At 35.8% G+C, this 25930-nt stretch overlaps 1 protein-coding gene and 1 long non-coding RNA gene across 2 annotated transcripts in view; both read right to left on the bottom strand.

Annotated features, from left to right (window-relative positions):
- The window catches only part of LOC149797089 (N-acylethanolamine-hydrolyzing acid amidase-like), a 30123-nt gene extending 22819 nt beyond the window's left edge, over nucleotides 1-7304 (bottom strand). Inside the window, exon 1 of the mRNA XM_089961768.1 lies at nucleotides 6800-7304. Coding sequence (XP_089817894.1) covers nucleotides 6800-6981 — 182 coding nt within the window. The 5' untranslated portion in view covers nucleotides 6982-7304. The remainder of the gene's footprint in view (nucleotides 1-6799) is intronic.
- Nucleotides 7305-22040: 14736 nt separating this feature from the next.
- The window catches only part of LOC149797088 (uncharacterized), a 34118-nt gene continuing 30228 nt past the window's right edge, over nucleotides 22041-25930 (bottom strand). The window contains exon 3 of the long non-coding RNA XR_016421493.1: nucleotides 22041-22262. This is a non-coding gene — a long non-coding RNA (uncharacterized LOC149797088). The remainder of the gene's footprint in view (nucleotides 22263-25930) is intronic.

The following is a 25930-nucleotide window of genomic DNA, read 5'->3' as shown; positions in this document are numbered from 1 at the left end:
GAACAGTCCTAACACTAACCTCTTTAATGCTCATACGAACAACAGCAGCAAAGACATATAAAAAAATTAAATAGAATCTTAGAAAAAATATTGGAAATAGCAATGAAAAAAGTTAGAGAAGTTAAAATACCGTTAGATTAATAAACATTTATTGCAATAGCTGCTGTATGACTATATAGAATCTCCTCCTTATACAGCGAGTTTGGCCAAAAATAAATCTCTTTTCATACCCTCTGCTCCATCTCAATATCCTACGCCGAATACTCTCAATCCGCCTCCTGCTTTTCCTACTCCTAGCAAATTACGTTTGGAGAAAATCAAAAAGTATTTGAAACAATCAGCCATTTATCTATTTGACATAAAGAGAAGTGCAACAGTTGGTTATTGAAGAAGCTGATCAAATTATTTCTTTTCATATGACATTTTGTGACGTCAATGTGTATCTTACATTATTGATGAAAGGTGTAGACGCTGCGTCAAATAGGAAAATAAAATTTGGTACCCTAGTTCAAATCAAGTCATATCAGCTTATGTAGATTAGTCAATAGTATCAACATAAAAGCCATTGCTTGTTTATTCAACATAATGATTATGTTTACTTTAATAATCCTCATGATCGCGAGTTTTTTTTTAACATTGAATTTCAAAGATTTGAATAGTGTCAGAGACAACGTTTGCCAGAGGCACAATCGCTTTCGCAGAAATGACAGTATGACTATCGTGATCATAATCCTTCTACATAATGTTCACTCTCCTTGTCGTCATTTTTTTACACTTCAAATCTTGTCGTACATTCACAAATTGTATTTCAGGCATTTGCAAAACGTTCTTAAATAAGACGGTGTTAACAGTACGGTTTGACAACAGTTTAAACGAGTTAGTATTTCTGTAATCATTTGTTAGATCTGAATAAACTACCCATTTTCAAGGTCAAGTCAATCGGAACAAAAATATGCCATCACCGCCAATGTCATAGTCAAATTTCATCTTTGATGGTATTTGTTGTTGAAATACCATTATTTTTATTTACGTGTCCTTGTCCTAACCTTGCTGTCCTAAAACGAATAGCCCTTAGCGGTGCCTCATACTGTCGACACAGACTGTTCAGCAGATGTTCTGTTGTGTACTAGTTCACATAATATGCGTATTACATAAGACTTTTACATGGATGCAACCTAGCCAGTTCTACATCTGTCATTCCGTCGCAATCTTGAAGAAAGAAATAAGTTCAGCCAGTGGGCTCTTCTTTCTTTGCCACATAAACCATTTCATCATGTGGCAATGTTCTCCAATAGTGCCACATAATCCGTTTCATCAGCTGACAATAATATTAAACGGTGCTCACTCTATAGTTACAATGGCGTTTGCAAATAGTTAAAACGAAAACATATTAATTCTACAAAACAGTGGTGTACACTGTTATGTTGGACCATTATCTATTAAGTATTTGTTTCTCACTTGAGATATCTCCATCAATGCTGTGGTGGAATTGTAATATTATTACAAATCAAATTAATATGTCTCCTATTCATTCTATTGTAACTTAAGTTGAAAGCATCATCATCGGCTAAATGTATTTTACATCTAGAAAGCAGTTTTCGCATATCAAACAAATATGTCTCCATTATTAAATTGGAACATTGTTGTCTATTAAGTGAGAGTAGGAAGTCCCACAATGAAATTGTGTCATCTTCATTACAAACATTTACCGATTCTGTCAAATTTTCGTGACAGAGTGGTCTTTTTATCTATTCACAGAATCACGGCTTTAAAATTTTAAGGTGTAGTTATAAAAATGTTAAATGGCTTGTATGTAAAAATATACGCTGAGTGTATTTTCTAAGTTAACTTGGTTATTGTTTTCTGACCAATGTAGTGTATTAAACTGAATAGTAGACGATGCACTCTGTTGTATACACTCAATTGTTTATTATTCCGATAGTAGACGATACACTCAGTTGTTTATTAATCTGATTTTCATCGCTGAAGGTCTAATTTTGTCAGAGACAATGTGCCGAAGGGATAATAACAAAAGAAATAAAGTCTAATGTTTTATGAACGAAGTCAGTCTAATACGAATCTACATAAGTGCATACGTCTGTGAGTGATCCTAATTAATTCCATTCTTTGTACTTTAAAAACAACATAAACATATGGTGTTGACTACTGTCTATCTGTACTTAGTATAGGATATTGGTTTGTGGTTGCAAATACCGTAAGCCTCTATTTACTGTTTGTTCCAATTCAGAAATATTTTTTTTTCTTTATTATTTCTGTTTCTAATCATTTTATTTCCTCCACTGTAATATCACTTTAATGTAATTTCCGTTGTGCTAATTTTGCTTGTTTGGTAGTTTGTATTTAGTTTGCTCATGTCCCTAGTTAATCGTCTCTTGCATTTGTATTTACTTCACTCATATCCCCATATAACTGTCTCTGTCTTATTTGTATTTCCACTTTCTATATTCCGACTTAAGTGTCTCGGTTTTATTTGTATTTCCGCTTCCAATATCCCGACTTAGGTGTCTCTGTTGTATTTGTATTTCTTTTTCTCATATCTACATTTAGTTGTCTCGGATGCATTGCAGCCCTGCAGCACGTTGTACCTAACACGTTGTTCCTTTCAAATTCCTTGCTTATGGCGACAACTTTATTTCAAAGATTTCGCGTACCATTTATTTGCATAATTTATTTTCAGTTACTGCTTGATGTCAAATAAAAGTGCTGAAGAAATTCGGTCTGCCTTCAAACTTTCATATATGCACACACGTGTAACTTAAAGGGGCAATGGATTTTTACTTCATGTATTAGATTTACGCACTCCATATAAATTGATTCTGATTCACTTGCGGTAGTTATTTGTAGCAGAAGGTTTCACAGCTGTTTTAAGAAATGTACATAGCAAAAAGGTTGACCTACAAATAATGATGCTTGATGGAGCACATGGCACAATTACTATACCTTCTTTAAGAAATTTGAAAGAAGTTTAAATGTCCCAATGATTCCATCAACATTTGTGTGATTTTTCGTACCCCTTATTGTGTTCAAAATCTCATAGATTACCTTCTGGAGTTTTACTTTATTTATTTTCAGATTTAAAAAATCCTATTGTTTCATATTTTATTTTTCCTTTTATCTGTTCCCTAATACAAGTTTGTGCCTTGAAAGGTCGCTGTGAAGACTGTAGTCGCTTCACCAAGTATTACATGTGTGTAGTTTTATTTGCTAATATGTTAATGTATTTTGTTCCTTTCCTCCCTTATTACCGCACCATTTTGTTTTTGTCATATATGTCAAATTCTAAAAACGTATTAGCTGGCATAAAACATACATATAATTTTTTATACCAGATAAGTTTTAATTTCCATAATTGGCAACGTTTCCGAAATCATTCAAAAGGAACGAATACTTTGAGACTAACGGGATCTTCAAATTGTAATGTAAATAAAAAAATTGTGCAATTATGCACATAAAACACGCAATTTATTTCTGTTGAAACCATCTTACTCTCAGGGATGATGATCTTTATCTCCATGTTATGTATCATTAAATGTAATACGTCAATCGTTAAATGTAATATGTCAAACATTAAATATAGTATGTCAATCGTTAAATGTAATATGTCAATCATTAAATGCAATATGTCGGTTAGTAAATCTAGTATGTCAACCATTACATGTAATATGTCAATCATTAAATGTAATACGTCAATCTTGAAATGTAATATGTCAATCATAAAAGAAGAATATACACATTGGCTTTAGTTCAGATGAACATATCTCAAAAGGCTTCTTGCTCCTCTTGATCGTATGTATGTATGTATGTATGTATGTATGTATGTATGTATGTATGTATGTATGTATGTATGTCTGTATGTATCATTGTATGTATGTACGTACATCAAACGGTTCAAACTGGTGTTACTTTATGGGCATAAGAGCTTTCGACTCTCACAACGTCTTTGCCAACGGAAAATGCTGCACCAATATTTCCATTTGCATAGATCTGATCAGCCATATTTTCAGTGAAATGATTCTAACTGTATTTTCGTATAACCGCAAATGGAGTTCCGAAACCAGGGAAGGAAAGGAATTTTACAGGATACGCCTCTGAGAACATTCAAACCAAACAGTTTAATTCGAGACCACAAAATAAACTAATTATCAGTTCAGATCCTCCATTTTTCGATATTAAATAATTCATTCATTTGTTTCCTTATTAACTCAATCACCTACATTTATTATAATTTTTAGTTCGTAATTGTTGTTTATTTTGTTTATTTTTTGTTGTATTTATGGTTATTTAGTTCTTGCTGAAATTATTATTGTTGTTGTTGTGATTATTACTGTCATAAAAGAAACCAACGAATTATCGGGGATATAAGATATGTTTACGTCACTTTACATTAAGAAAACAGATTGCGCTGCTGCTCCTTGAATAGGTCAGTACCAACTCGGTTGCCGTTTATATCATCAGAGTTCAAACCAGTTAAGCGCGACATTTGAAAATTTCAAACATTGATTCCATTGGACTTTATATTATCATTGTTTTAATTCAACGCTTTTTTGATTGTTGTTTGTCTTGTTTGGTTAAGTTTTGTTTGTGTGTGTCTATATATATATATATATATATATATATATATATATATATATATATATATATATATATATATATATATATATATATATATATATATATATATATATATATATATATACACACACACACACCCACACACACACACACACACACACACAAAATTACATAATTAGCAACGGTGTCATGAATGTATGTTCGCCAATTGCGTGACATCAGTTTGGTGCAGAGAACGCTTGTGACAGTTGTGTTTCAGATTAAATTTCAGGGTCGCACTTAATTAAAAATAAGATTTCTTAATGTGGAACCCAGCCTAAGCGGTGCGGGTATTAACACTCTCTGACATAAAAAGGTTCTTCTCAATTTTAACTAACAGCACTTTTCAGGACACACGGTACTAATGGTATGGAAAAATGGGAACCAGTCTGGAAATGGGTGAACATGAAATAGAGATATATTTGTTTGGCTGACCAGGATTGGTTAATAATGTAAGTTATATTTTAGGAAAAAGAATCTTTTGAGAGCTTATCCTAGTTGTAAGTGAAAAAAATAGACATTGTTTTATTGATGGAATTTCAGTCCTTTAACAGTCTTGAGTTTGGGACACTCATTACTAAAATTAGCACCTGACTCTTTGGTGCGGAATCAAACGATCATGTTTCAAACACTTGCAGGTCCAGAAAATGGCGCGGTTCATATCCTTTCTTCTACACATAAGTAGAGATCCATGTTTCATCTATACTGATAAATATAGATTTTGTCATGAGCACTCAAAAAATTTAAGTTTTTGAATTTTTAATATCATGGTGTTTGCATAGGTTTACTATGGGGACTGAATTAGTACCGTGAGTCCTTCAGGGCCATCCAGATTTATGGAAACTATAAATTCAGCATAGCCAACTTAAAAAAAATCATATTTGTGTTTCCTTGTATATATGTGTGTGTATAATTTTGCCTTAAAAGTGTTTGTTTTTTTTGTGACAATTTTGTAAAAAATTGCATTTTAAATGAATATTTGTTTTATAAAATATAATTTGAATTTTTTAATTTTTTAATTTCATTTTAATAGGGATGGTTATATTTGGTTTCTGGAACTTTTTGAGATTTTGTATCTAAATGTTTCTATATTTTAAAAATTATGCGCACACTTAATAAAAGATTTATGTGCGCATGTGCAAATTAAAAAGAAATTCCAGTGGGGACGTTAAATTTCCATACACCCCCATACTGACATCCACAATGATAAATATATGGTCGTCTTTAGCATTAAATACTCATAGGAGCCCAAGTGTCATCCTAATGATAAATTCCCTTTGTCCAGATACGTCCGCAAATGTTAATTAAATTAACATTTTAACCTTAAATTTCCATATTTCCATATGATCATATTTTTAAAGTGGCGGTACAATGTTAAATTCCCTTAACTGTCCGTGGTTAGACTCGCGACCGAAACATATGGGTTCAAATCCTATTCTTGCCCCTGTCTGAGTCAGTTACTGTGGCAAGTACTTAGGAAAGGTAATTCACTCCAAGTGCATCGACACTAAAAATCTTGCTTGTGTTGCTGTCCTGAAAAACACAAAACCAAACTAAGTACCATTTTCAAAACTCCCACAGTGCACCTTTAAACTACTGGTGAGACCAAGCAACATAATTTTCTTCAAATGTTTTCCATGATAAACATCAAAGCAGACAAAAATCTTTTAGTTTGATTGATTCAACTGACAGGAAGCACAGTAACGTTTATTTTTCCTCATGAAGTTTCATTCGCGTCCTCCCTTGATACTTTTCTAAATTAGCGATGTTATTTTTTATTACAATCTAATGTAGACTGCACATAGTTTCCCTCTTGCCAACAAAACATGCTATGATAAATTTTCACCGTATATCTTCCACGCATGTATTCTGGCGACGAAAACACATTCTCTAGCTGTCTTTTTATGGCGTTTTTTTTATATACAGAAATCTTGAATTCAGATTCGTGTGGAAAAAAATAACATTGCAATGTCGAAACGTTTTGTACTGAACGTACATTTTACTTGTCAGATTTATCAGGGGCCATCTTTCATGCACATCTAAATTTACAAGGATTACGTAGTCGCATAACATTTGACCTTGCCATAGTTCTGAGATTCATGGTACTTCTAGTACTGTTCAAGCTGTTTGCGGAGGTTTTCGGGCAAATATTGAACTAATAGCTCACCTGATGACGCTGTGCGCAAACTGTACAATCTCTCGGTAGTCTTCTACAACCTTAATCCATCTTAATTCCGGCGGGGCATCCAGGTTGACCACATAGTTATTGATGATTCCCTGTGTATACACAGTCCCCAGGGTCAGAAATAGCATTCCCCAGGCCAGGAAAAATCCCTGTAGCTGCTTCATGGTAGGTTAAGAGCCTGTCTGTTTACCACTCCAAGGCCACAATAAGACTCCAATATAATAATCGTGCATCTCTTATCTATAATAAGATCGACAGGTTTACTGGCAAGTAAATTCAGAAACACGGACATGGACTGTCCTAGATAAAAATTGGCACGAAACAGTTTTCCGCTACGGCCAGTCGAGGCTGTAGCCAGTCAGCTTTGAAATTAAACGCTATCAAAATAAAGTCTTGTGCCATCACCATGTATACATTTTCAAACTCGTCAGAGATTCAGGAAACGTTTATGTATAACGACTTGCACAACAACTCCCCTTCCTGCAAAAAATCACGACTTCCAACCCATAAAGAACCTATTCTAAACAAAATCGGAAACATTTTATATACAAGACGGTGACAATTACCTTATATATCAGCTTATAGATCGATTTCAACTTCACATACCTATATCATCCGTCGTAGGATGTGCTGGCAGATCTGGGTCTATGTAGCTTGTTTGGAGTAATCACTAAATCAAACAATGTAGACCAACATCTGACGTTGCATTATGCAACGTCATATCATAATCTATGCTCTTTGCAGTTGGGCTCTGCTTATAGGCGAATATATAGAGGATATTTGCTTGAAACGAGTGAATAACGGATATATTTCATCGAGTGGGTGAAAAACTCAGTATTTTCACGAGTGGCATAGCCACGAGTGAAAATGCTAGAGTTTTTCACCCACGAGAGTGTATCCGTTATTCACTCGTTTCAAGCAAATATTCTTTTTATTTTATGCTCACATTAATTTATTGAGGAGGTCAATAGATTATAAACGGACCGATTTCCCATCAAGTCATTGTTATGACTCTATGGTCATAAACGAAGTAACATAAAGAATAAAAACCAGCAAGTTTTGTAAAACTCAACAAATAATTTATTTTATCAAAGTTATAAAGGAAAATGTGAGAGGAACTTACAATATTACGAAGAAAATCCAAAATAATCATGAAAATGTTCAATTAAAGTCCAAAAGAATGAAAAGTTTCTATAAATATCAGAACCGGAAATATACTGGTCCGTCAAGGATCGTGGCGTTGTCAAAATTGCGTCGTCCAGGACTCCTTTGAATAATTCAGAATTCTTCGAAAATAATAATGTAGTACAATGTGCACTTACTATTTCCATAGAAGAGCCCAAACAAATGTTTTCCTCTCAAATACTAAGTACAACATAAAACACGCCTGCAGACTTGATGTTACAACATGAACTCAAAAAATAAGAATGACTCCAAAAAAGTCTGAAATCTGATTGTTCTCTCCTTATATACACCTTCAAAGTGTCAATTAAGACTATATGTCGCAATATACCCCACGTGACAGATCTTACTACTCAATCTAATATTTAAAAATACCTATTATTGTGCCCTAACTCATCCAATAATAATTAACTGAATTATTCTAAGATAACACCTGACCGGTCTGTCCAATGGAAGAAAGGCCAAATCTCATAAACATATTTACTAATAATTTCATTATTAGTAAATATCAGCACACATGTAAGCATCCATTCTATTTATAGAACCTTTGCAATTTTACGTTCTGCAATACCTTACAATAGGACGTATGCACTTACGAAATCCAGCTATACATAATCACAACAATTTATAGCCATAAAAAAAATTTTAAAAAATTAGATAGAACCAAGTACCAAGAATTACAACAAAAAATAGATATTTCCATAACATAACTCAATATGAATTTTCTGTAAACACATTCGAAGAGAGCTACCAAAAACTGGACAGCCGCTCATGCACATTGCAGGCGAAAGCTTAATATCGAACACAGCTTGCACAGATTTATTTTTGCACTTGCATCCCATTCATGTGCATTTTGACACTTCTTTAACTAAAGAACGAAGCGGGAACGTGGGGATTAAAGATAAACATTTCTTCACTTAAACATATACTCCATGGCCAACCATTCGAAACCGATTAGTGCTCACTTAAGGAATTTTCGGAAGTTTGTCATATTTTCCTTATCCTTAATACTATGATACTATGTCTGATTACTGTGATACAATGTCTGAATACTATGATTCTATGTTTGATTATGATTGATACAGTATGTATTTTTCCTTGTTACACGCAAAGATTAGCTATTTAAAGTACGATTTAAGAATGCCTTTCATTGCATTTGTGTTTCCCACGTATTGAAAACTTCCGATACATATTGTCACTAAATTCCATGACAAACAATGCAAAATATTGCAATAAAAGACGAACAATATAGCGCACAGAACAAAGTCTCATACTCAACACGAAAAGTAGAACAATTCTTTCCAGCGTAAATGAATAATGATTTTCTAAGCTGGTGTAACTCAGCTGTTGACTAATACTAATGGAACATCTTGCTTTTCCAATGTATTACCTCTGTCCCCTCTAACCAATGAAGCCCTTCGCTGTCACAAACAACTTTTCCATAGCCGTCAACATGTATACATTTTCAAACTGTCAAAGAATGGAGAAGGTAAATCAGCATAAAAATTGCAACAATAACGCTAATTTGTATTTTATTAACCACTTCAGATTCGTGTCAACCCCTCTCCCCTCAACGCATGAAATCCATTAGACTCACGACTTTTCAATACCATAAGGAAGATGTACTGAAGAAAATCGTATGTATGTCATCTATAAGGCGATGATATTGGCGTGCAGTATATTAGTTAGGTGACGGTTAAGTGGACCATGAACATACCAATTTCCAACTGAATCTCGAACCCAACCTGCACTCACGTGTCACTGCACTAGAATCATTCCCATATGCAAACCTGATGAAATCACGCATTATTGATGACATTGCCGAAAACAAAAGAAAAGCATCAATATAAATGATTCCTCAGTTAAACATTAGTGGTACCTTACGGATAATTCGAAAGTCCGTCAAATTCTCTCTTTCCCTTCTATGTGATAACTATTGATGGTAGGAATAATAGGTACACAGTAAGACAGCACTCAACAGCATTCGGCTTTTGCGCCTATCATAGATGTATCATCTAGTCTCCGAAGTAATCCGCTATCAAACAAAAGCGCCATAACCATCAAAATGTATAATTCTCCAAACTCTCCGATAATAGAGACAAAGGATCTGTTAAAGGATTCCAACGACAAGACTGATCCAGCTAATCAATACACATATCAGAATCACACCACCCAGCCCCGAAATGCATAAAATTAGCGATTTTCAACTGCATAAAGAATGGAAGTCCAATCACGAGGAAATCTGGAGAAAACTTTTTTTAATAAACGGAGACCGCTACGTCCTTGACATTACTTTAATAAATTAGATCGTGAACCGTGAAAGAAGAGACTGATTTCCCACATAATAAGTAGGAACATCTGCCTCCACTCAGACACATTGTTGGTCAAAAGTTAATCTCGAACCCGGTTAGCACAAATGTCCACCAGTATTATTACTGGCCCCATGTGCACACCATAAAATCGGGCATTTTGACATCGCTGTAAATAATGAGAAAAATGTTGAGATAAAGTGTAGATGTATCTTTTCATTCAAAACTTTATCCCATGGTTGCAAGAAGTATATTTTTAAAGGACAATCATCGTTAGTCTCTATAGGGTGTACAAATGTATCTTTGTATAATGCTTGTATCAAGTACTGATATTAAAGCAATATTCGTAAAGTTATTTCCATGCCTTCTGTTTCTTCCCTTTAAGTGATTCCTGTAAATTAAACGATTTTGCGAGCGTCTACCATTCTTAAATTTAGCGAGGAAACTCAGTTTACAAAAATAATATGCAAGTCAAACTATATTTTTAAATATTATATTGTGTTAATTATCCTTATTGGCAACTTAGAGTTCGCTAAATGAAACTGCTATTAAAACGTACAAACGTACAAAACTCTCAAAAATGTAAACTCATTTACATATTTTAAGTTACAGTATATTAATTACTTTCAAACTGATGATTTATATGCGGGACACGGCATATTGCCTCAGCAGAGCTAATGATGTACATGTATGTAATATGGTTTGTAAAAAAAGAATGAAACACAAATTATCAAATCTGTTTACCATTTTCACTACTTCTGCTACCGTCAGAAAATAGTTACATGAGGTTCGGTACCTCACTAATGTAGACGAGTCATAAGTGGAACGAACTGTAACTTTTCATCCTTCTTTGTTTTCTCGTCCACTGTGAACATTACATTATACTATAAACAGATGTGAATCAGTTGGGTACGTTACACGGGCCTTAAGTTGTTTGTCAGATCTACTGCGTTTAATTTCATTCAATGTATATACAAAAACCGTGAGACACAGTCCCCGAGGGCGAAGCAATGATATATGGGACTACAAGAATGATTTTGCACATCGTCACGTCTCTGACCACGTACTCGCGCTGATTAGATTAGCTGTCGTGTCCTTGTGCATACTTCATGCAACAAGAAGGTCAAGTCAATTTAAATATATCATTGTTTGGAATTTAATATTTCCATGACTCATGCGGGAATGGGCGGGGACATACTGATCTGGTGTTGTCCGTACGTATGTCAGTCCCTTGCTAATTCGTTACCACTATTATACAGGAACGGTTTTTGACACAGGCATATGGATTTTGTTCTGCTTGTTTATATGTATATGTAGATGACCTGATTCGATTATCATGCCAATTTTGAGCGGTTTTATCTTTGCTAATAGCCTTTCCTTTTTATTTTTCAGTTGTCGGGGTTGGAAACGTATTAGTGAAAACCTTGTCAGCACGAATACGACAGCATATATTCAATGCTACATAATCGGAACCCTTTTAGAAGACAATTAATTTTTAAAAAATGGTAAAAGGGAAAGTAACAATATAAGTAAAGTAACTATATATATATATATATATATATATATATATATATATATATATATATATATATATACAGAGGAGCCTCGTTAATCCGGACATCTTCGTTCCCAGTGGATATGTCCGAATTAACAAGTTTTCCGGATAATTGCATTATGCACATTTTTATTTTAGGATGTCATCATACCGTATACTTTTTCATGTACATGTATATGCTAGGTGTAAATGTACTGTATATTCAATAATGGTTGAAAGAAATTAATGAATTAATCTATTGACTTGTGTTTATTTCACATTATTATAACACGCGCTTGTACATACATGTACACTAAATATAACATACACGTACAGTAAACATAAGTTTAAGCAAAGAACACATCGAACACATCACACTATGTACATGTACATGTATGTACTGTACATACATTTATTATGTACATTTCCTGAAGAAATCTGTAACCTTTGTTTGCCTGCATTCTTTGGCGGATCTATCTGCATTGACTATTGATAGTGTCCATAGATTCTCAAGTGCTTTATGTCATCACTGGTGAATACTGCTGACGTCTGCTCAGAATACGAAATGAGTGTTGCTATGCTGTCCTTTGCTTGGTTGATGGTAATATCTTTTCCCTCAGGGTCGGTAGTGGCATCGTCGTCTTCTTCATTAGCATTGCATGGAACCTCATCTCTAAATGTCGTCATCGTTGAATTGTTGTCCTGTCTCTTCCATGTCGTCTATATGTGCGTATTCCTCGGCATGCATCGCAGCCTTGGTGGGAAGGTTTATTATTAGATCTCTTAGCTCACTTATTGGCATGTCATCTCCATCGTCAATATCTTCGACAGTAGTGGTTGGTGTCGGTATGATCTGTACATGTCTAAAGCAGTTTCAGATTGTAGTTTGTGTCACTGAAATCCACGCTATCATTACCATGTTTAGTGCCTGCCTAATGTTCACAGTTTGAACCATACGCCTTGTTCAGTACAGTCAATGTAATGTCTAACTAGCTGTTTCCTGTAGTGGGCCTTGAATGCACGTACTATGTTAGTGTCCATTGGCTGAATGTGTGCCGTTGTATTTGGCCGAAGGAAGTGCAGTTTTACGTTGCGTATTGGAATGTCCCCTTGTGTGTGGCTAGCAGCGTTATCTACAAGTAAGATGACGTTGCGTTTGGCTTCCATCATCTGTCTATCGAAGTCATTCAACCAGTCGATGGAAAGTTCTGCCGTCATTCAAGCTTCGCGGTTGTGACTGTATCTCATGTATGTGTCTGTATTATAAGTTTTACCAAAACACCTAGGTCTGTTGACTTTAGTGATGACAAATGGTTTCAATTTGATGGTCTCTGCTGCGTTCGCAGTGATCGCCACTGTGATCATATCTTTGACTTGTTGCCTTTAATGTTATGGGTTGCTACACTGTAGTTTGGTCTCAGTCGGAAAAACAACCCAGTTTTGTCAAGGTTGAATATGTCGTGCGGGTCGTAGTCTTGCAGTAGTCGCTATAGTTCTCTGCCGACCTGCACTTTGTTAATGTCAGCACTATCTGCTTCTCCCTCATACAATTTGCGTTTGATTCCCCGCTGATTCTTGAAGCGTTGTTGCGAAACAACGAGAATAGTAAAAGTCAGTGATGCCGAGTCGGTCTCTGAGTATTTTTGCCTTGGCAATGAACCTTTAGTCGTTGACGGCGGCGCGGTGGGCCGACATGTCTGAGAACCACGTGAATACGGCATCATCGACTTGTTGATATTTGGCGTGGCGAGCGCGGGTTAGGTCTGCTGAATCAGCAGGTACGAACAACCATTTGTCCTTGTTTTGTATGATGTCCACAACTTTCGACTTCCCAATGTCTAAGGATGAGTAAGCTATAATATGCTGGCGTATATCTTGTATGGTAGTTTTTGGGTGATCTACTTTGTGCTTGCAAATCTTTTTTTTTTATGCCGACCGGTGTCTCTAATCGTCTACGTTTGCTTAATAGTGTCGCCATAATATATGTAAAAAGTACAACGAATACAAACTGATATCTCGCACTTAAATGCGTTATGGTTAAGTAATAAAATGTAGTTATTTTTTTAAAAAAAATTGGGGAGGGGGGCACCAGACACTCTACTTCCCCCCCAAAAAAGTGTTGTTATGTGTTTATGTATCCCCTAAAGGCATGTATGTTTGTAAATGTTATAAAAAGAATTTTGATCAAATTTTTTTCGTCAAGACTCAATTTTTGATAGGGTATTTATTTTCCTAGTGTATTCTAAATGGTTGTTCGTCCAATTGTTGGTTTGATCCCTAGTGTCGGAGTTCCTTCCCTTGTTTGTCATGTGATCTTTGCCAGAGATCTCCTATGTCCCGTGTGTGCTGTGTGTGCTTTTACTATATTGTGTGTATGCTATAGATTTTGGATTCTTTGACTATTCCCCGTGTTTGTGTTCTGTTTGTTAATGTCCTGCATGTGGGGTTTTCTGTGGGTCTTTTGAAGGCCTTTCCACTTCGCGTAGCGCCTTATGACATAGCCTTGCGACGTCTGTGCGTCTTATTTCACCTACATGGCGGTTTCCTGTATCCCTTAGAACTCTATTATGATCAAAGAAGAAAGAAGAGTAAACAAACAAAAAAAAAATTACATAAAAAAAATAGATTGCATCTGTGCTTTATTAATATTTTTAGTGTAATCAGTTACCCTGTTAGTTTTAATATTGTTAGTTAAAAAGTTATTGTGACTTTTGAGTAGGAGTTTAAAAATTTGAGATTCAGAGAATCAATTTACTAGGGGTGTCGTGAGGTAAGAGATGAAGGAAAGGCCCCAGCCTGCGCGCTGGCGGTACACGCCCCTAAGTGGGCTGCAAAGCGAAATATCCCCATCTCCTCCCCCCTCCAACCTAGTTTTCTAATAAGGCTCAACGAAATTAGTTTAATATAATGGTGCCGTGAGGTGAGAGATGATGGAAAGGCTCCAGCCCTCGCACTGGCGGTACACGCCCCTAAGCGGGCTGTAAACCGAAATCTCCCCCCATCTCGATCCGCCCCGTAAACGTAATTTTCTACTAACAATATTCAACCTCCCTTTTTCCTCACCCTGTACGGAGTCTCTTTATAATATAGTGCATTTTATTACCCCGTATAAAATTTATTATTTCTTTGTCTAAATTGTTTAAAAGTTAGTTTTCCATATCAATAGATCTTAATGTATAATTTGTTTTAGAATAGAAGCATGTTTTGGACACATGGGCCCGCTCCATAATACATAGTGGCGTTTGAACCCAGATATTTGTGTTCACCTTGATCTTTCTGTTCAGTTGCTTATAATTATCTGAATTTGCATTTTCCCCCAAAAAGATTCCTAGTGTTTTTACTCTATCCCGCACTACGTGCGGTGGAAAACCAGGGTGGTTACCCTGCCAGTTGCCTATTTTCAATATTTCTGTTTTGTCATGATTTATCGTTGACCCAGAGGCTTTATCAAATTTTTCTAAGTTTTTCTCTAGATGCTGAAATGATTTTGAATCCCTTATGAAGTTATTGAAGTCATCCGCGTGTTGTCTCTCTTTCCTTTGTATATCATTGTAATTAGATTCTCTCATAGATTTAGACATGTTTTTACTTAAATAATATTATTGTATAAAGAGTTAAGGATCGGCGTTATTTCACCGTGGAATGTTTGATAGAATTCCACGGTGAGTCCCTCGTTTCCTGGTGATTTTCCATTTGTGAGCACTGAAATGCTTTTTTTGTAATTTCATCATCTGAGATGACGTCATCACACATGTCTCTGTTCTCTGATGAGATCATCTCACAACTTACTTCTTTTAAACAGCTATTAATTGTATCATTGTCTGTATTTTGTGTAGTATATAATTCCTTGTAATATTCATAAATCTTATCTAAAATATCTCCTATTTTATTATCTATTGCATTATCTATTTTTACCTTTTCTATATCCCCCCCTCCCTTTTTATAGTCCTATGGCTTTCTTGTGTATAAGGTCAAATTTCCCCGCTCTAGTAATCCTACCTTGAATTTCTTCCTCCTCTATTTTTTTCACCCTTTTTGTTAATCTTTCTTTTAGTTCTTCATTTATTATTTTGTTTAGTTCTCCTTGTATTTGTTTCTTTTCCTTCTTTAGTTTTTCGCTTCTCATTTTTGAGTATTGGATGGCTATCCTTTTAATTTTCTTTTTTAAATTATCTCATTCCTCTATGATGTTTATATTTCCTTCATTTGTAAAATTAGTTAGTGTTTCCTTTATTTTATTTACGAAATCTATATAATTTAATATTGTATTATTCAACTTCCATGTTCCCAGACTCCATTAATTTCTCTCCATCATTTTATGATCTGTTCGAAATTTGTTATATCTACTTTTATATATCTGTTTTTTCATTGTATTGTGTACCATAAAAACAGTCAATTATGCTAGCTTGCGCTATTTTATATTCATGCGTATATTCTTTTCTTAATATATTCATTGTCCTGTATACATCGGGCAAATTATGATCTTTTATTAATTTTTATTTCGTCTCTAAATCGTAAGTCTCCTGGAGTTAGTCTTGTTGTCCTGTCGATTTCGACCTCTATCTAATTAAAATCACCACCTAAAATTAATTTTTGCATTGAAAAGTTTCTTAAATATTTTTATAAATTTTCATTAAAACCTTCTTTTTCCCCTATTAGCTGGAATGCTTTTATTATATGCCAGTTTTTGATTTTAATATGGATTAATCTTCCCTTAAAATAGTCACCCTCATCAAATCTTTCTCACATCGATCCCTTTTATTTTTTATGATCATCGCTATCTCCTCTTATTATTGATTTCAGTTTATCTCTAAGTATTCTTTTATCTCTGGAGTAGATCTGTTATGTGTCTCTTGTATCATAATTACATCAAAGTTCGATTCTTTGGCTAGTTTTTTTCTGCTGTAGATTTAAATGTGTATCTGTGATTAAAGAATGTTTAAATGTTTATAGGCCTGATAGGTCTCTGGATTGTCTCCACAGCCTCGTTTGGCTTTTGGATTTCATCCTCCGTAATTGCCTCTATTTCCGTATCATTGTTGTTGTCATTCTCGTAGTCCGTTTCGTATTTTCTTTCGTCGTCCTCTTCGTTTTCTATGTCCGTATCGTCTTCATCGTCATCATAGTCTTCTGATTATATTTCCATGTCTAGGTCAGATTCGTTGTCCTTGCACTTGTCCTTGTCATTGCCGTTGCCTTTATCCTTATCCTTTTCTCTATCTCGGTATCATTATTGTTTTTGCTTTTCTTAGGTTTCTTCGTAGTCAATTTAAAAAGTCGTATTTTACATCTGTTATATGTGCTAATGAGCTGATAATTGACGTCCCCATTTTATTCTGAAATGAAGCCCTATACCGGTACTGACCACAGCTTAAATCAATCAACTGTATTTGTACAGCCCTCAATAAACTATGATTGCTGCATACAAGCGGTAAACAGCAAGGAGGCTTAAGACACGCTTAATTTATTAACCATATATCATGTCAATAAGCATGGACGATTCGATCCCAGTGTGTTTATTTATTTATTAACACCTCCGTCGTCGACTAGCTAAAACAGACATTGTTTATACAATCGCTGGTTACAATATGGTCACGCTACTCAGGTTTTTTCCATACATACCACTAGGATTTGATCAATCAGAGACTGATTCATTGACACACCTCCAAGTCTGCGTAGGTGAATCTGTTATCCGACTGATTGTATTTTCATATACAGTTTTCGAATTTTCTTATTTTTGGACAGATATACTTGTCATTTCTATTTGATTTGTGGTTGATCTCCAAGAAACACTGTATGAAATTCTTTATCATCAGAACGGGGACACACAAATACTCAGTGTTATAAATTATACAATCAAATAGGGGACATTCAATAAGCATGTATTTAGATTTTAAACAGAAATCATTTCAATCTAAATACTGCAGTAATCTCACCTCATGCACATAGTTCCCATCCATACTAACAAACTAAATTACAATTATCATGTCGAATTTTAACATCATTTTTGTTGTATATATAAGTAAAAATATACGTCCAGGAGTTTGAAGGAGTTGAATTGTTAGAGTTTTTTGAAAATGCAGAGAATGTGCCCCTTTTTCTAAAATGAAATAATCAAAGATCTGAAAGTCAATCTTCAGTTAAAATAATTTTACTGGCAAGTTTAGAATTTAAAATGTCCCACAAAATAACACATTTTAACTTTGGTGTACAAAAATTTGCCACTTTAGTGCAATCCCCTTCATTAATAAGCCAATGCATGATAAAATCTCTTCGATATGAAGACCGCTCCAGTGGCTAGTGGTTAGAGCGTCCGCATCGGATCCGGGAGGTCGTGGGTTCGAGCCCGGCCGAGTCATACCAAAGACTTACAAAAATGGTGCTAACAGCTTCCTGGCTTGGCGTTCAGCATTAAGAGGTTTGTGTTAGGACTGGTCGGCTTGGTGTCAGGATAATGTGACTGGGTGGGACATCATGCTAGATGTATGCGGTATGATCCCCAGTGCTAGACATTACTATAAACCGTCACACTAGAGACATCGTAGAGATATGACTGAAAAATTGTTAAAGCTACGTTAAAAATCCAAATCAAACACACTCTTCGATATGAAACACACCAAAAATGTATTTTGTATGATGGCATGGTTTAGGTTTAGCAAGCATTAGTGTCACTGAGTCAGATAGAATAGTCCCTATTAAAATCTAATTGTGTGGATTGATTGTGTGACTTCTTGTGCAGTATTCGTGATTGAGACTGGTAAATCTTACAGTGGAATTGACTGAGAAGGGACTGTCTCGTTATCTTACTATGATGGCAAATATGGTGTAGAGTTACAGACGAAATGAGGCTTAAAATTATGATGTGACTGACTTAAGGTAGCGTAGGAAAAATAGTTCCCGGTATTTGGTATTTTATGGTAGTTAAGTACCGGCGCTACGTTACGGAAATGTAATAAGGAGAAACAATGCAGTTGTGAGGTAGGCAGGTTGTTATGTAAATGTATAGTTGTGATATTGGTGGTCACGCATTAATTAGAGGAAAATTATTATAGTTTGTTTCATTCGTTCACTAAAGAGACTTCTTGCATCTAATAGTATTAATGTTCTGCCTTTCGCTTAGTGAAGCCAGTTGCGAATCTAATGTTGCGTATTTGTGATCATTGATTGATTAGAGAAAAATTGACTACTGTTATCATCGGGTCCTTAGAGATAGGGTAAAACAAGGGGCTTACAGCCAGAAGAAATGAAGCTTGCAGAAAGGAAGAACGACATTAGTAACGAAGCAGAGAGAGAGAGAGAGAGAGAGAGAGAGAGAGAGCGTATGAAAAGGTACTGACTAAACGAGGAAAGAATGAGCTTGTCGGATTTTTAACTCTAATGCGATTAATTGGAGGCAAGAAATGGTATTATGTTTTGGTTACCACGTAGACTGTTCGCTATTATGCTTCTAACAACACTGAATGAACTAATTTCTGTGTTGATATTTTCCAGTGCATTTCTTATCCAAATGTGCATGTCTCAGAGTTAAATAGGAGATAAAATGCAATAATCCCTTGTCCATCGTTAAAACCGTGCATAATAAATTTTATTGTTTTCTTGTGTCCCCAATCTAATTTGGTGAACTGTGTTATGAACGTTGGACTACCCATCACTAGGCATGTATATCAATATTGCTCTCTGTGTTAAAATAGAAAATACATCATATATATTTGTCTATGTTTATATAAATGATTTAAATCCTGTTAGCTCTTCTTGATGCCATCTTCGGTGAGAAATTTGGAAGCAAAGTGCGCAAGCCGACAGCAAAACTGTCAATTTTTACCGCGTAAACGGGGACGCGGTTTTCCGACTGATACAGACGAGGTTTTGAGTCGAGTGGGACGTGTATATTGTTGTGTATAGCATGATGTGAAAAATTACCCACAAGATGGGAATATGCTCAGATACACTTATTTTAAGGTTTGTATCATTAAAAAAGGCACTGGAATTCCATTTAAGCCGACATTACAAAAGGGGGACGTCCCCGTTTCGAGGTGTGTTCCCGGTCTGTTGGTGTGTATTCACACTGATGTCCCGGTTTCGTTAATTTTAGAAACACACACACACGCACGCGCGCGCACGCACACACACATACACACGTACATACATATGTACGTACATACGTACATAGGTACGTAGGTACATACATACCTACGTACGTACATTCATACATAAATACATACGTACATATACATACACACACACATACATACATACATATATATATATATATATATATATATATATATATATATATATATATATATATATATATATATATATATATGAAACTACATGATCCTATTTCAAAAGTCTAATGCCGCTGCAGCTGACGCGTACACAAAATCTCTAGAAGAGGGTAAACATAGTCATGCAACGCTATGTAATTTTATTTTTTCTCTCAATCTCAGCGTCGTTTGGTTGACTAGTTTCCAAGTCTATATAATACATTATCTTCTAGAAGCTTTCAATGACAAATGAAGTTTTTAAAAGAACGTTTTCTCTTTCAAAAACAAAAATTGCAAAGGAACCAATGGTTTTTTATATATAGAAAATCGTATTGTAGGTGAAATTATATTCAAATAGTTCCCCCCCCCCCCCAACAAAATACATCGAATTCCAAAAACTATGTTGTGTGGAAGACTACTAATTATACTAATTATTCTATTTGTCCTAATATGATTTCCATTTGTCTCACAGACATCAGTTTGCACAAATTTCGGACATATTTTGCAATTTCTACCATATTCATTAATAGCTATATCAATAATGTACTTCAAGGAATGTTTGTAAACCCTTTGTACCTGGCTTCATGGACTGCAATTTTGCAATACAATTAAAGTTAAAGTACAAAATCGGTAAATAGTAGCAAAACACAATGAACAGGTGACATCCTTTATGTCACAATGCGGTTTACCATTCCCCAGTTCCCGATCGCAACCGGGCTCCCGATCTGTATTCACCGGGGTGGATTGTTTCCTGTTCAGTGCAAAGCGTCAACCTAGCTGGCAAGAGTGCAAGAAAGAGCTCATGGTACTCCTGTCTTGTTGTATTTCCCTTGTCATGACCTTTAACCTTTGAGCTAGGGACCAGAGTATGATACATGACGCAATAGTCTAGTTCATCCTGTATAATACACTTGATACATTTTCATGAAAGTATCTCCAGAAGTTCTAAAGTTGAATGTCAGACGCGGTACCAGATCACAATGTTTCAACTATGTTATTTGAGCTAGGGACCGGAAGAACACGCAGCGAACATAGAACTTACTTCATCTTCCTCTTCTACTTATATTTCTCTTGTTTATTTTTTTTCCTAAGTAATCATGGCCGGATCAGATCAAGTGTTGTGGCGGGGGAGGGGGGGGGGGCTTCCAAAATTTCAAAAAGGACCTGACTTTCTTTGAAAGGGCACCAAAGGCAAAGTCTATGTCTCCATTTACTCAGAGTGTGCATAATACCCAATAAACGTGCTCAAGAATACAACGATGATCAAATTTCAATTGATAAATGACTGTACGTGTGTCTGTGTGTACTTGATTTGTTGTAGCGGGGGAGGGGGGGGGGGAGGGACCCGGAAACACTAGAATTCCCCTCCTCCGACCTGGCCCTGCTAATACAACACTTCATTATGTTCTTCATACAGTTTGGTTAATTTAATGTTGTTGCTAAGATATAAATATCCAACGGTCTTAACCTTAGTTAGGCGAAGATATTCACTGGTTCTTTATATGTAAACACATGCCTTCGTTCGGGAAAATTCCTATGGCTGTGGAGAAATGAAAATGGCGACGGCAAAGTTAGTCGCTAACAATATGTTTTCGTCAAGATTTGGATATACGCTAGAGAATCAAAGTACGACAATTTGCCATAAACTTCCCTTTGTTTTTACCTCGGATTTAATCACAATAATAAATATCAGATCGTTACATATTTAGTTTGCACGTTTTGTTTATATTTCACATAGATCTTATACTGTGTTCATTAAAACTTCGCTTCAATGTATGGGAGTTTTCATCACCAAAGTAGCGCATTTGCATAGTCTTGCAGAAAGGAAGAACGAGATGGAAGGAAAGGAAGAGGGTCTTTTGACTTCAAAATGGTGATGTAATCGAAACATTGCTGGCTGTAACTTTGTGGTTTAATCAGAATAACACAGATTTTGTTTATAATGAAAATTGTATTGTACAGATAATATCGATGTACAGTGAAATAGTTATAACGTGAGTGTAATGCGTTCTTCATTTTCGGGAACTGCAGTCCTTCAATTATTGTTTCTTTGGACAGCAGAACTTCCAAACGGCGCAGCAGAGGAGAAGCAGGCCAACAAATATTCCAAGACCCAACGCCAGGCCAATAAACATCGAGGTCTCGTAGAAAGGCTGCAAGAATGTCAAATGTGAAGGGAATTAATTTTCACACCAAAAATCATGACCCACGCTTCTTTGTACATAAGTACACAGAACTCTTTTGAAACGATTGATTACAAGACATTAATGAAAAGAGGACAAGACAAGATGTGGTGTCCATATGGTTCCTTACTGTTGATAATTGACATATCCATTATGCTCTGTCTACGTAGAAGCATATATCAAGCTCAAAAGTAAATATTAGTGGTGACCATGCGCATACATGCTTCACAAGCACTGCTAAGTAACTGATGAAAATTTTATCGAGGACTCATCAAACAGTTGATACATAAGTACTATCATGATGGCTGTCAGATGACTCGCATTCTAACTGGTCAACAAATCCACTACGATCACTTATAAGTTGTGATTGTTTTGCATTAGTTTGAGACTAGATATTTGTAGCGAATATACCAAAAAATGGATGAATTCAAGAAAAGCTTCAAAGGCAAAAGATATGAAACACAGGCTTTTTAAACATCAGTTAAATTGTAGCTTTTTAAACATCAGTTAGATTGTATCTTATGACGGTAGTCGTAAACATATCAAAGTCGTAAAACAAGAATCCTTTCCACCGTGGTACCCGTATGTCAAAGAGTTTCTAGGATCGGTAGCTTCTCATATAGCTTATTTATTTTGAACAAGCTATTTATTTTAGTGGATGTCATCATTTCTAAAACTCCACGAAAGTAAATATTATGCAAAAGAACAGGCAGATCTAGACCGATAAATCTGTCCCCTTAACGATATTGATTTCATTGTGATAATCGTTATTCGAAGCATATATCGGTATATGAATTATGTTTGGTGAGGTAGGTCAAATCTGGCCTACAGAGGTGTCTAGCACGCTTTCGCACATGCATTGCTAGAAAATCAAACGTATACTATTATTAATTTGTCACTAAAATTATTTTGTCACTCACCTTCTGCGAGTTTTATTTCCAAGATCGCACCCCCACCCCGGACGGTTTACAACTCAAAATAGTTCATTTTGAATCTTACATGTAGCGGAGAACCAGTCAACAAAATTTTGCATCCATGATGGAGTCTGACAGCGGATGATGTATCTATCTTATTAGTCTTCAGGTTTAACGAGGTTTCGCATTATGAGAAGTTATGAATCTACATATATTGAGAGAAACGGAAGTATTCCAAATATATGGACATTATTAAAGAGTAGCTAAAGCTTCAAAAACTTTTTTTGACACCAAATTAAAAAGTCAGACAAGGAGCGTTACTGATATGTTAACACATTAACCCCATGGAGCTTTTTGTCATTTTTGCCTGAACATTGAGTAGGAAACACATTTTGAAAGCTATTTCTGAATAGACTCGAAAACACAATATCCCCGGTCATCTTTCAATAACATATTGCCTAGTTGTGTTAGAAACATCGTTTTTCGTTGGCTATTTGACTCACGCATGAGCAGAAGGGTAAAAGTTGGCCTTTTTTCTTCTTTTTTTTGCTAAACGGAGCCACTATTTTTGTATGGAGACCACTCTTCATCCAAATGCCCAGCTTATCCTACTTTTTGCAAAGGCTCATCTGTCTGTTTGCAGTTCATACCGGTTTGCCTTAGATCTGAGACCAAAAAGTCTAAAATCCGGTCACAAAATCGGATTCCGACCACGGGCGAATTTTGGGCAAAAAAAGTCGGGTCCAAAAAATGAGGTTTTTCTATCTGTATTTTGTAGTGCAACTAGATATTCCAGATTATTTGGTATCATTGTAGAGCTACATCTGTCTACCTTTCTATAATACCACCCACTTTAGTGTATCATGCATGACCATGACGCTACAGAGCTCGGCAGTAGGCTACTACCTCCTCTCCCGTAAAGTCGTCTCTAGGGGTTAATGTGTTAAGGGCTGGACATTCGTAGTACTTTTACCAAATGTTCATTCCCTGTACATGTTTATCAGGAATAGCCAATTAACGCGCGCGTGTGTGTGTGTGTGTGTGTGTGCTTGTTTGATTTGGATTTTTCACGTAGCTTTAAAAGAATTTAACCATAGCTCTACAATGTCTGCAGTGTGGCAGTTTAAAGTGATGCCTAGCACTGGGACATCATGCCGCAGACATGTAGCATGATGTCCCACCCAGTCACATTATCCTGACACCAGGCCGACCAAACCTAACTCTGCCTCTTAATGCTGAGCGCCTAGCGAGGCAGCTGTTAGTACCATTTTTATGTCTTTGGCATTACTCGGCCGGGGTTCGAACCCGCGACCTCCCGCATCCGAGGCGGATATTCTAAGCACTAGGCCACCGGAATGGTGCCAAGTAACTTAACCTACCATTCACAAAAAAATCATATATAAACGAGGGGTAGGCAATCATTTCACTCCACGAATTTTGTAAGTCGTCACGGGCTGCACATTTCTACTATATTAATGAAATTACCTAACAGTCTACTGTATGATTTTTTGTTTTTTGGGCACCAGACAGATGCCCCCCCCCCACCTAGCCAAAGAATAAAAGTGTTTTTATGTTTCACTGAGTCCCCTAGATATGTTGCTTTGTTTTTTAAATTTAAACAGAATTTCGATCAAAGATTTTAAATGAATTTTTGACGGGGTATTTTTTTCCTAGTGTATTCTATAGGATTGTTCTTCCGAGTCGGTTTCGATCACCTGACTCGGAGTCCCTCTCCTAGTATCTTTGTTACCTTGGGTAAAGGTTGCCTACGTCCCGTGTTTGCTATGTGTGAATGTGCTATATGTTTGTTCGTGCTATGGTTGTGTTCATGTTGGGACAGCCGTCTATATCGAATTCTTCCCCAGTTGTCCTGTGATCCTTATAACATGGATCTTCTAAATTTTGTACATATTTATATTTCCAAGCTTTTAGAATAAGAATTTTGAATTTTGGGCGAAGTAACGGTGTAATAATATTTTTAGGGGGGAAAAAAAAAACTACTATTGTTTTAGTGTGTGCTATGTGTGTGTCGTTCTTCGCAAATCTATATTCTGCTGAGGTCAGCTGTGTTCGAGAGAGCTCCATATTTACTTTATTGTGTTTACTTCACTGTATGAAAACTACATTACGTTCTTTCCACAACAAATTAAATACACTTAATAATAATTAACATATAACTCTTAACGATAACAGACAACGATCCGATTATGTAAGTTTTAATGGAGGTAGATTCTAGTAGTTTATTCGATTGCCGGGAGTCCTGGCGGCCAGATAGAAATGTCAGATGGGACAATTCCATTCGTCTGAGATAAAATGATGGTTCAATGGGCGTCAAAAGGGGAATTTATTAGTGCACGCAGACAGAGTCAAACTACCAGATTGTGCAATGGATCGTGCATCTGGAGGTAAGATTGACAAGTTTATCTAGTCATAGATAAGTTTCAATCTTACTAATGATCCGTATATAGACGCAGCAATACGTCTGATTAGCAACCCAGTTCGTGTTTGCCACGACCTGTATTAAATTAAATGCATTGATAACAATACAGAACACAATAAAAGGAGAAGCAACAACTGCAGTATGAAGAAGAACAATAACAACAGCAAAGAACAGTAACATTGATAATGACCGAGAACTGTTCAGGCAAAACAACTATTTAATTTTCCTTATAATCTTGCTCTGTTGTAATGGAAAAGATACCAATCCTTAAAAACAGTGACAAC

Source organism: Sinohyriopsis cumingii, chromosome 6 (genome assembly GCF_028554795.1).
Source record: "Sinohyriopsis cumingii isolate HCF-2022 chromosome 6, ASM2855479v2, whole genome shotgun sequence".
In the NCBI taxonomy this organism is placed as follows: Eukaryota; Metazoa; Mollusca; class Bivalvia; order Unionida; family Unionidae; genus Sinohyriopsis; species Sinohyriopsis cumingii.
This window is presented reverse-complemented; position numbering and strand designations above follow the sequence as displayed.